General features: G+C 34.7%; 1 protein-coding gene across 1 annotated transcript in view; it reads left to right on the top strand.

Annotated features, from left to right (window-relative positions):
* Positions 1–13,170, top strand: part of TRHDE (thyrotropin releasing hormone degrading enzyme) — a 524,500-nt gene that overhangs the window by 407,877 nt on the left and 103,453 nt on the right. Inside the window, exons 10-12 of the mRNA XM_075551269.1 lie at positions 2,411–2,499; positions 9,048–9,181; positions 9,285–9,340. Of these exons, the coding sequence (XP_075407384.1) occupies positions 2,411–2,499; positions 9,048–9,181; positions 9,285–9,340 (279 nt within the window). The remainder of the gene's footprint in view (positions 1–2,410; positions 2,500–9,047; positions 9,182–9,284; positions 9,341–13,170) is intronic.

Raw genomic sequence — 13,170 nt, 5'->3', positions numbered from 1 at the left:
AATACCACCTGATGCATGGGGCACCTCCTGGGAGTCTTGGGCGACAGGGCATTCTGTGTGTCCGCACACTCACCCTTTCCTTATGGGCCCCGCCTGCAGCAGTCCCTGGAGGGTTTCCCTGTGTGCATCAATGCTTCGTGAATGTTAGTAGCAACTCCTGGGTGTGATTTTTCTCATTCCACTTTTTAAAATGTACCAATTCTTTTCCATGTTAGTACAATCAGAATTCTTAAGAACTACTGAAGAAAGGGATATATTTTTTGAAATTTTTCTATTGTTACTTAAAATATGATATCCAAATTATCAGTTAAACCGAAACAACAAGAACATAATCTAACTACACACATTAATTTTTTCTAATCAGTTTTTAAAATATTACATACTACTACAGTCTTAAGACTTATTTAGAGGGTCTTTAGATGTTTTCAGTGGTATATATTGTTTGCTTTTTAATTAACATCTGTTTGGCTTCACAATTTAGATCGTCAATTCAATGTGGAAGATATACACCTATAAAGTCTTGTTCATAAAGTTAGTCTATGTCTTACAGAGAAATTGATTTGGTCTTTCATTTTACTTATACTCCACCCAGTTCCTTTCGGTCTAATTACAGAGAGTAATTAATTGAATGTCTCCAATATCTAGTGTTTGCAAGTACACACAAAAAATAAACTTGTGTTTTAAATTGAAAATTAGATACAGCATTTAGATTAGATCCAGGTACTATTGCCTCTTAACTTATTTTTCCAATTAACCAAAATAGATTAATTATCTTTGGTGAGGAATGCTGTTTAAAAAATAATAAAATAATCTGGCTGTGATGTTCCCATGGTGTGTCCATTGTCATATATTTATCACATGTTTTTCATTGCATGCGTCGAGGTCTCTCTTAAGGAACATAAATTGTTTTGTTCACTAACTTCTATCCAAAGAACCAGGTTAGGCTACAATAAATTGGTTCTTTCATGATGGATTATGTGGAGTCAATTACAGTCTAACATGGTACCTTCACATGGTTGGCACTCAGAAATGTTTCTCTGATTAAGTTCAGCTTATCATTTAAAATTCAGAATGTCAAGGATGGCCTTTTGACTTTTGACTTTGGAGATAGCAGTTGTTATGACATAATGAATTTTTCCTCTTTTCCATCTGACATATTACTCTTGATGAATTCCCATGTATTAATTGTGAGTGTGAGAAATGAACTCTGTGACACATAAAACAATTATGTGTCAAGGGACCGATTCAGCACTGCTCTTCCCAAATCTCCAGAAAGACGCCCATTTTATGATCAGTCACTCCACGTCTCCCCTGGTTCTCAGTTCTTCAGTCGCTCTCCAGTTATGAAGCTGACACAGTATAACTTCTTATATCACAAATAAAATATATGACTTTAATACTCATTGCTCGCTTGTTGTACAGTCTTGCCAATGACAATGATAAAAGCAAACTAAAACAACAAGACAGGCCCACATCAGCAAGTTCATTCTGACTCGTCATGACCCTGCATAGGGTTACTGACCCTGTAAACGTGTACAGTTGCTGATTGCCCCACTTTCCTCCCGTGGGACAGTTCTTAGCTTTGAACTTCCAGCTGCTTAGCAATAGCACAATGATAAGTTGAAGGAATCAGGTTATATTTCAAGAAAATAAAATATAATGCTTGAACGCAATGTAAAATAATCTATCATTAACTGGTTAGCCTTTCAGATTAAATAGATACTTTATGTAAACATATAGGCCTGATTTTTATTTCTATAAAAGGCAAACCTTATAAAATGTTTCTCTTTTATAACTCTGACCCACAATTGAACATTAAGTATCGGTGGTGCTTGGCCAATCCATTTGGAAATTTCATTTAAATCAGCAGGACATTAGGTGTGCCCTGTCGGGTGCATTGTGTTTATATGGATTTTAGGGGGATCTTGTCAGTCTTGTTTTATTCTCTTTGCCTGAATCACCTTATGTGTGCCATATTAACCTTATGGAAATATAATAAAATATCTCTCTGAACAGTTATAAAATAAATAAGGAGAAATTGGTGAAATGTGAATACATAAAATCACTAGTGTTTAATATTAAAGCAATAGAAATGAATTATTTTAAGATTCAAATCAATATATACTGTAGTATTTAGCCACTTTTAACTCCTAATGCAAACATTTTGGGGTTTTTTTGGCAAAGTATATTATTAGGAGATCTCTTCTACATTGACAGAAAACTTCTGAGTGCACAGTCTTCTTGGTGAGATAGAAACAATGAATTAGAATCTACTTTGATGTCTGAGTGCTTTTTTTATTGTTGTTTTTGGTAGCTTCCCTAAAAAGCATTAATAAAAATCACTCTGAAGATGCATGTTTTTCAAATGAACACCAATTTGAATTTTTAAAGCTACTCTTCTATTTTGCAGCTACCTGTGGCAGATTCCATTAACCATTGTGGTAGGAAATAGAAGCCATGTGTCTTCAGAAGCAATTATTTGGGTGTCTAACAAATCAGGTAAGATATACATTCTCCCCTGTGGACAATTGGTTTCAGATAATTGTTCAGCAACTTAACCTCTGGTTTCTGGGGTTATAAAAATGTGCATAAAGACAAACTAGAAAGAGAAGATGGAAGAATGATAATCACCTCTACAAGATAAGAAAGCATAAGAGCATCTCTTCGGTATAATTTCTGACTCATCCAATTTCACCCTGCCTATATAATTCTTGTTTATTCGTTCCTTTCATGGTGAAGAGAAAACATTTAAATACTTTTGTAGATCTCATCGTAGCTGTTTTAAACTGTATAATTTTATAATCACACATTTAATTAAAATGTAAGCAGAACTCCCATTAGAGCAGTGTCTCACAAATTGAAACTGAGGCAACAGTTTTAATCCCATTCCACAGTCTGCGTTTTCAGACTATCTCTTTTAGAGACCAGAGAAGCAATATCCTTCATGGGATTAGATAATTATAATTATTGGATTTGAAGGGAGAGGATTAGAGTTGTCCTCAAAGTGCACCCTTTGGGGGTCAAACCTCAAGGTGCAGGGAGAAGAGCCAGTTCGTTGTCTTTCTACCCACAGACCCAGTGCTGTCAAATAGATTCCAACTCCCAGCAGTCCTCGGACACGGGAGCACTGCCCCTTAGGGTGTCCCAGGCTGTACCTGCACGCACAGGACACCGGTGTCCTCTTTCTCCCCCAGAGGAGCGGTGAGACTGAACCAAGGACGCTTAGTTAGCAGCTGTTGCTCTTTGACCCCAGCACCACCAGGGCTCCTTATTGTCTGTGTAAATGGCGCCAAACAGGAGAGGGGCCTATTTGCATTCACTCACAGAACAGTACTTGAGTCCCTTCTAAGTCCTTCATGGACAGCAGGGTCCACATGAGGGTTCCTTTTGCTCCGCTTCCCAGCGAGTTGGAGAAAAGGCGATGATCATCTTCTATGAACACTTCAGTGGAACGAGGAAGGTCAAATTTTTCGCCTTTTTTTCCCTTGCTGCTTTCACCAATGCTGTTAATGTATTTTAATTCTTTATGCTATAAACATCATTTTGAGCATATATCTTTTGTTTTAAGTAAATAAACAAATGTTTGTTTCATTTCATACATGGCACAGTTAAGTACTCAAAATAGATGCATGGCTGCATATAGGCAAAATGTACTGAATCCAGAATGTAATCTGACTATCAGAAACATAAACACTTGTAATTCCCAGGGGTGAAGGTTACTCATAATTTCGTGTTACTGTAATTTTAATATGAAACTGCATATTATAAAGAGTTACAATTCCATTCACATTTATTGTATATAAGACATTCACATGTAATGTGGTGATACATTGAAATGCTGACTGTAACATTTATTGGTTTCTTCTCCTTTAAAATAACTCATTACAATTTGTTCTTTTAATTGCTTTGAGTTAGCGTTTATTTCGTGATTCTGAATTCACACTTACTATCTTATTTTCCTTTATAATTCTCTTTTATCCCCATGAAGCACCTTTACTTGACTACATAATATGTTATTACATGGTGAATGAAACTAGGGAGTTGTAATTGTCCAACGATTTGAATTATGTCATCCCTCCATACATTTCTTAGAAACATGAGACATAATAATCTTCAGAAATAAACTACGACATATCCCTTTGAAATGTAGAGTGGAAATGAGAAAGTTAAAGAAATATAGAAGTACTTACTGATTATATATTTGAATCAGTCTAAACACTCAGCTTAGAAGGTGAGGGCTATAGGGAGTCTGTTCTTACTGGAAACCTGCTGGAGAAGGTATTTCCTCTTTACCCTTTACTTTCTCCTTTTTGGGAAGACCATAAGCTTTCCCTTGACCAATACAGGTTGTACTTGAGAGATTGCTTCATCTTGAGTTATTAATCAGGATAATGACAGTCCATTCTTTCAACATGTTTGCCTTAAATATCACCAATGTTAATATGAAGAACTGCTATGAACAACTGCACAGGTATACGCTTTAAAACTCTAGGGGATGCTATTTATGAAGGGGGTATTGTGAGTGGCACATCCCCACCCCAAAGTCAGGCACTGCACACATATCAGAGTGTAAGGTGTCCTTTTGTTTCAATCCCAGCAGTGTTTTCTATTTGACACGAACATGGTAACACTTAATACTTAAGGTTGCTCAATACTGTCAAGTGTTTACTCAATAGCAAGTAAGTTTTCCACATGTCACTTGAAGGCCTTATAAATGCTTTATAAATGCACAAATTGGGGTGACCGATTACCAGTGAAGCTAAAAATAAAAGTCATCTTTCTAGTTTGCCTTTTTTAGTCTCATTTTACCTATGTACCATCTTCTCTTGAAGTCCTAAACTTCGATGAGGCCTAGTAAATACCTGACACCACACTATAATTAGGTAAAAAGAAAAGATTGGTTAACCTCAACTTCTTTTATATGTTATCTCCTATTTTATTCAAAACAAACCAACTAATGTACATGAAAAGTATCTTCATTAAGCCAGGGAGCAAAGCGCATTGGTCAATTGTTATAAACACATGTAAAAAAATGCCAAATTTTAATGACAACAACCAGATCAATGTTTTGTAATTTTTCATGGTCAGTAAAGATTTTATTTCACATATATTCACACAAGGCCATAGTTAATTATAAAGTTTAAATTTGATTATCATCATATTTTCTTGAGAGTTAAATTTTTGAAGCCCTTTGGATAAATATATAATAATTTCTAAAGATGACATAAAACGCTACCTAAAGTATTAAGTCAATTTTTAAGTTATTAGAAAGAGCCAAAATTTTTTCTCTCTTTCATTTTCACTGAGAAAATACCAATAATCTAGGCATTATAAATGTAATAGCTTGCATATTTACTGGATATTTGCTTACCCAAGAGTGGAAGGCAATACATTCAGTTACATTTTAGGAAAGAACACAGTCAGAATAGAGTAGACAGTGGCTCTGAAAGGTCAGTAAACACTAAACTAGTGCTGAAGTGCTCTCACCTTTGCCTTCAGCATTGGCTTACTTGAGACCCAGAAGCCCTTAGAAGCAATATGATTTTAATCCCCATCTTCTAAATGAGTTTATTACAATTTGATGGTAACTTGGATCAAGTCAGTTGGCAAATTAGGTAAAGAGCTAGGTCTAGGGCTGTGATTTTCTTCTGTTATTCTATTTTTAATACTCCTCTCATGAGCACACCCTTATTTACCGTGGGTAAAATTGTAAAGTTTTGTTAGGCTGTCTGGGCGATCTCTTAGTTATGTAACACTTTGTCATTGGGTGCATGCCAGTGACTCTTAAAGAGCTAAAGAACATTATCTCATTTAATTCTCTTACAAGTTTAGGGAGGAAGTCCACCTAAGTTATCACAGAGTTTATTGTGCATTTCCAGTTTTGTTATCCTCGTAGACATTTCTCATTTCTTCTCATTTCTTTTTGTACATCTGCAGCCAGCCAAGTGTGTAAAGAATATATCACCTTCTTCTTTTGGTCCTGGGGTGTGTGTGTTGGGTGTGTGTGTTGGGTGTGTGGTGGTGGTAAATGAATGATAAGAACTAAAATATTTTAAAGTATTAACTGCTCTGTGTTTTGATATGGCCTAAGACTTGTGTCATTTTGGGAACATTCCAAATAGAAATTTTAATTATTATTACCGACCCTCAAAATATAGCTTCCATAATTTTTTATGGTTCTCATCATGCACTGTACATCACGAGGCCATGGAAAAAGAACACTTTAAAATTCATTGCTTGCCATTAGTTAATTTGAAGAATATTTTAGGGATATAATTAACTAGAACTGAAAAGGTATTTAAGAATGTATTACTATATCTTGCCAGGGATTATTTCTCTAAAGATTTCACTTATACCAGAGACATAAAAATATTCACGAACAGTAATAACCTTCAGGTTTTAGTTATCAGCTTAATAATGGCATGCTTAAAAGCAGGAGATGGCTGCCTTTTATTTCCTTTCCTTCTTTTTTACTGACCAGACTACATAAAAGGGGTAAGAATTGCTTTTATCATTTATACATACATATTATTTTAATTTGAGTATAGATTTAAATTTTTGAATAAAATTGATTTAAAAACAAGAGCCAATTATATCACATGAGATTTATATAAAAGATGAACATGAAATAACTTTTAAATTATATTTAATAATTATAAATCATGACAATTTGAAACCTGTAAAACCCTAAATTATATGTTCAGATATGAGGCTTGAATTTTAAATATTATCACCTATAAAGTGACTACTTAAGGAGTGGGGAGATCCAATTTATTCTGTGAATTCAGACATGATTTTAATATTTTATAAGGAATAGATCATTGTGAACTTACAGATGCATGAAAATAAAGTCAAAGTTGATCAACAGAAACAGTATCCTTAATGTTTCAATTTTATTTTTTATACTTGCCACATTTTCTTGTTAACTATATCTCTTGTCATCATTACATCCATAAAATGGGGATGATATTCTAAAGCTTCTTTATAGCAATTGTGTGGATAAACATTAAAGTTTTGAAAAAAAGGAGATTATAAAGTCTCATAGGTAGAGAAAATCATTCATACTCTAAAGTAGAACTTGATAGACTTTTCCTTCTGCATACCACTATTAAACTAGAGATCAATTGTCAACCTAAGAGAATGTATACCATTTCTCTTCCATTGAATTGTAGCATTGAAAGGGACCTTATAGACCATTGTTTGTCCATCAGGTTATAGGTAAAGTGGTTTTAAAAAAGGAATATGCTATCGAAGTTTAAACATTTATGTATATAGATGTATAGTCGGGCATGACTTTCTTGCCCCTATTCTAGTTTATTTTAACTGTCATATTTCTCCTATCAAATTAAAAAGAGAGAAGGAATGTGAAAATGTGTATTTTATGATAGTAAAAGCGCTATACCACGTAGTGTCAGGAGCATAGACCAGACTAGAAAGAAGCCTAGATGGTGGAAGACCTGAGATGGACTATTTTCAGCTGTGTTGGACAATTGAATTAAAACTGTCTGAACTTCGTTTGCACGGGTACTACATGTAAATGTGGCCAAAGTACAGTGCTTTGAAACATTAAATATTAGATTTTTTTCAATAGTTTGGGATTATATTTTAGTGGACTGTAATAGGTGCCTCTTCATCTTGCTGGCATGTTTGGACTAAATCTTCCACTTCATTCCAGTTTTGAGCAATTAATGACCACTTTTGTCCACGGTACCTTTTGTGGTAGAATTATTTTCTGATGGACTCTATGTAAAGAGATTCCATTCAAAAACTATATGTTTGAATGCGTCCTTGGGGAAATAATAGGAAAACCTGACTTGGAGTCTGAGATGTAAAAACATTGACAATGGACTTAAGCTGACTCCAATGGGCTGCACATGGTCTCTGTGATACATTTTCTGGTGTGAGCTATCATGGAAATGATTTATTTTTCCCTTGGGCATGAGACACTGTTTTAGCATAAGCTCTGCTGAATCCTGGAGGCTTTGTAGATAGAGAACATGAACACATGCTATAGTAAACGGTGGCATAGCAAGCTAAGCATTTGGACTGCAAGCTGGTTCAAACTAGCCAGCTGTTCCTTCAGAGAAAGATGAGGCTAGCTGACCTCATAACCAGGAGCAGCAGTTCCGTTCTTCCCGATAGGGTCACTGTGAGTTAGAACTGACTCCGTGGCAGTGGTTTTATACATGTATACGTGTACACTTACATATATTTCCTTACATTTATGCACAAAGATTAAAAATATTTTATTTAAAGAGTATGCAGGTTCTAGGACACACAAGGTCTGAAAGCATCCACAATGAAGTACAAAATCATTGGAATTGTGACCTATGGTTTGTAAATAAAAAAGGAAACAATTGAAAATGAATAGAATTCTCCATATGTACCATATTTGAAGGAGTTAAATGTGTAAGAAGTTATAAGATTGTTTTTACCAGCTTGCTTTCTTTAATTGAATTACCTGGCTAATATAATCAAGTTACTATTTTCCAAGGTGATTCCAATAAGCAGAATTTATTATCTTTGTTTTTAATTATGTGTAGAAATATTAGAGTCTTAAGTAAATGCAGTTTCTTTTTCCGGCGTTATTGATGATGCTGCATCATCTGTTATTTATAGTATTTCCAGGAAAGCACAAGGAAGAGGCAAGGAACACCCATGACTCTGAAATAAATGAGCTCGATTGTTTTAATAACTTTCTTACTGAACGCGTTAAGAGAATGTAGTTCTCAAAACTTTTCCCTTCATTCTAATCATACTATATGCATATATAGTCTATGTCACACAGACACAAGTACATGTTAGGTCACATATATGTTGAAAAAACAATTATGTGTAGGGGATAGGGATTTTATCAGGAATAGAGGCTAGTTATAACCTACTAAACATTTACTAGTATATCCTAGATGCAAATGATTACGTGAAAGATTAGCTTTTAATTGAGCAATAATAATTATTAGTAACTTTACACTTGGTATTAAGAAAATATACTTTATATATCATTAACATCTAAATCTATTTCATCCTGAAAAACATGCTGTTTGTAGAGCACCACAGGATCACTTCTCTGGGCAAAGGAAGCTGGTTGTTGGGGAACATCAATCAAACCGGATACTTTAGGGTCAACTATGACCTAAGGAATTGGAGATTATTAATTGAACAGTTAATAAGGAACCATGAGGTAAATTCTGGATTTTCTCTTTAAGATCCGTTTTCAGATGTGAACCCTGGATTTTAATTCTAAATTTCTAACCAGGACAATATTTTTCTGGTTGGCCTCATAGGTTCTCTCAGTCAGTAACCGAGCAGGTTTGATCGACGATGCCTTCAGCCTAGCCAGGTAGGTGTGTTTTCCTATGCAACTACCCAATCAAGACTCACACTAGTGAGACTTTCTCTATTAAACTCAATCGCGTGTATGTTTTGAGTAATCTTTTGAAATAATTTGTTTCATGTGCTCTGGGGGTGGGATATGAATTATAATCATATAATCTTGATCAATAGTTAGCCATAGGGTGTTTCTGAGTCAGAAGAAGCTTGATCAATTTCTACTGAAAATTCGATTGACCACTCTGGAGATTAATAATTGCTTCACCATTTCACTAATTAACTCTACAAAATGGCCATTGCACCATATTTAATGTTTGATAGACTACACTTTTCAGTGTTAGCAGTTTTTTTCTCTTACATAGATTAGTATATCTTTTTAAAATGTGGTGCATTATGAAAAGCTATTGCTTTCAGAAACAGGTAGTTCCAAATTTTGATTAAAAATGCAGATTAAACATCTCAAGAAAAGAGTCATAACAATCTTATAGTAGCATTTTCATTGATATTTTTCATAATTTGTTATACTATTAAAGTAAATTATGCTTTGCATAATTAAATAAAATTATTTAAATTAAATAATTTGAAAATAAACCCAAGTGATTTATTCAGTTTGGAGACGAACTAGTAAAACAGCTCAGTTCTGAATTGTTTGTACTGCTTCACATGCAAATTTTAATTTACTAATTTGATTTTACAAGCTACAGATTAGGACACAGTGGTTCTCTTAACTTAAGTGTTTGTCATTATTCGTTATGTTAATTCTCCTATGATACTGTGAAAACCACCTAGAGATGTCTCGTGCATTAGGCACTGTCTCATAACAGGGCATTAAACTGCTTTCACAGTGTGCACATCCCATCACATAGCAACTTTCTTCTGCATGTTAAAAAGCATATAGTTCCCTAGAGCTTTGTATTTAATCAAAACTAATGAGTCTAAATATCGATCCCAGATAATTACTTTGATAGAGGCAAAATCAAAGCTTGGAATCAGGTTTCAGAAAACAGCACTCATTAAATAAATAATAATATATATAAGGAAAACCTCATTTAAAAAAAGGTAAAGGACTTTCAGTGGTTCTTTTAAAAGAAATTTATATCTGGCCTTTGCTGTTTCCTTGTTAAAGAAGCCAAGAACCAGTATCAATATTTTCTGTTACTTGATGTCAGTGCCTCATTTTGGGTGGAACTTCAGGTTCAAAAATAGCTGCTCACAGAATGCTAAGACTAAGGATCATTTAGCAGCAATAAAATGTCTAATACAGTTGTATTTATTCAAAACAGTTGTTTAATTAGAAGCATTTTTTGCTTACAACCAGGTAATTAAGAATTATTCCATATTACAACATCAATTTATTGGGCAAGCATTTAGAAATAATAGAGATTGAGAGGATCTCCTTAGATACCGATGTGTAAAAATAATGATTAAGAGGTATTTTTTGCTTGAAAGTATGATGTAAAGACTTTAAAGTATGTTTTAGATACAGTGGAAAGATTAAGTCGACATAGAATTCCAAAAAATCCAGAAAGTCAATGAGCATACACTTACTCCAATATTTCACCCAGAGAAAATCAAGACAAGCAAGTAGTGCAATAGATTACCACAGAAAGTTAAAGTAGCTAGAAGAAAACTTATATCATGAACTAACAATTACCTGAAACTTAAAAGGCACCAGACACAAATCTGTGTACAGTTATTCATTTAATGAATAATTGATAAAGCCTTATGAAATATGTAGGATTGGTTGTTGCTGCTGTCGGTGTCCTTATGTCTGTTCTGACTTACAGTTACCCCATGTAAAACAGGACACAACATGCCAGTCCCGTGCCGCGCTCCCCCTCTGTTCTTATGTCCAATCCTATTGTTGCACCAGAGCGTCAAGACGTCTTTGTCTCTGCTCCTCTGCTTTACCAAGTGTGCTATTCCTTTCTAGGGGCGGGTCTCCATCATGCCCATAGTAAATGAGATGAAGTTCAAGCAGCATTATGGCTGCCCATCTTCTGAGACAGATTGGTTTATTCACTTCACATGCATTGTATTCTCAATATTTTCTTGCCAACACCATGATTCAAATGTGTTGACTCTTCTTCAGTCTTCCTTATTCAGTGTCCAACTTATCATGGTCACATGCGTGTGAGGTAATTGAAAAGACCATGGCACCTTAGTCCTCAAAGTAACATCCTTGCCTTTCAAAAGTTTGTTTTTTATATGTCGAATGATCCTGTTACTGTTTTATAAATAAGGAAGCTGAGGATCAGAGAAGTCGTTGAACCTGACCACGTAACACTGCTAGCAATTAACAGGGCACGTGTGTGCATCCAACTTGTAGGACGGTCGAACCCATACTGTTAAAAAGGACAAGAGTCTACACTTCAACAGCAATGCCATTTATTTTAATAAAAGGGAAGTTTACTTTAGAAAACTGAAGGACTTTAAAAAGACATTTATATAAAGAGGGGGAACCCCCGCCCCCCAAATGGAGAAAAAAGCCCCACTGGGCATAACTTTCACACTATGCATTTTTCTTGGTAGGTGAGTAACTTGCTCTTAGCGCACCCAGTGGCGTCACCTGGGAAAGTTCTTTCTGGTCTCAGTGAATTTTTTTTTTTTTGTAGAAGTAATATCACTGGAAATCAGTTTTTCTTTTGGCCAATTTAAGAGAACAGGATGCAGTTGTGAAATTTTATTTCCTGCCTGGAAAATATGCTTCAGAAACTCAAGTGTATGAATGCTTTTCTTATTTCAAGAAAGGTAAAATGCCGATTGATGATAAAACTCATTCTAGACATCCATTGACATCTCAAAAAGACAAAAATGTTGACTCATAATCCACTTGGAGTTCCTTCCACCAGGTCAGATTATTAATCAAGCTTTCTATTTAGAGGTTCTGAAATGATAGAGTAACTGTGCCACAAAAAAGACCTTATTTGTGGCAGATGGGACTCTGGTTCTGCCACCACAACAATGCACCTGCTCAGGTAGCCATCTCAGTGTGCCAATTTGGGGTGAAAAAACAGCATGCCCCTCTGGCCCCATGCATCTTAACTCACCTGACCTCACTCTGTGCACCTTCTTTTTATGTCCGTGAATCCAGAGGGATATGAAAGGACAGCAATTTGACGACATAGAAGGTGAAGAAAATAATGAGGGAGGTACTGTCAGTCATCCGAACAGATGACTTTTAATGTTTCCAAGAATGGAATCACAAATATGACAAATGTGTTAAGGGTAATGGAGAGTACTTTGAAGGTGATAAAGGTTGTTTTATTTAAAAATTTTAAATTTATAGTTTTGAAAAAATAATTCCATTTATTTTTTCCCTTTAGTGGGTACCTTCTCGTATTCTGAAAGTTTTAGAATGCTTATGAGAAAACAAGTAGTGATATTTTAAAGACAGAGAGCAAAAGAAAATGGAAAATATGTGAATATTTTTCACTCATTCACATTAACATGTTAATTTTAAATGTAATATTTAAAATATTTATAACCTTTGTCTGTCTGTTAGAATATTATTAGAAATATATCCCCTAATTTATATTCCTTGTTGACTGAGTCAGAACATTGCTTTCCATTTTAATTTTGGAAGTCTTAAACACTTGAAACAAACCATTTTATTCTCATTTATTAAAATTCACCAGGGAATATGCAAATGTTATTAGAGCAATAATTATGAATTTTTTAAATGATCATGAGATACCTTCATTTTAACATATGTAGTTGTAAACAAAGCCACATGGATGTAACACCCAAGAATCAAATCTCCTCAATGTGTGGAAAGGCAGATAGGGAAGCTCCGTATCCTTATCCAGAATTAGAACAAGGCAAACTATGGAACAGACT

Source organism: Tenrec ecaudatus, chromosome 6 (assembly GCF_050624435.1).
Source record: "Tenrec ecaudatus isolate mTenEca1 chromosome 6, mTenEca1.hap1, whole genome shotgun sequence".
Lineage (NCBI taxonomy): Eukaryota > Metazoa > Chordata > Mammalia > Afrosoricida > Tenrecidae > Tenrec > Tenrec ecaudatus.
This window is presented reverse-complemented; position numbering and strand designations above follow the sequence as displayed.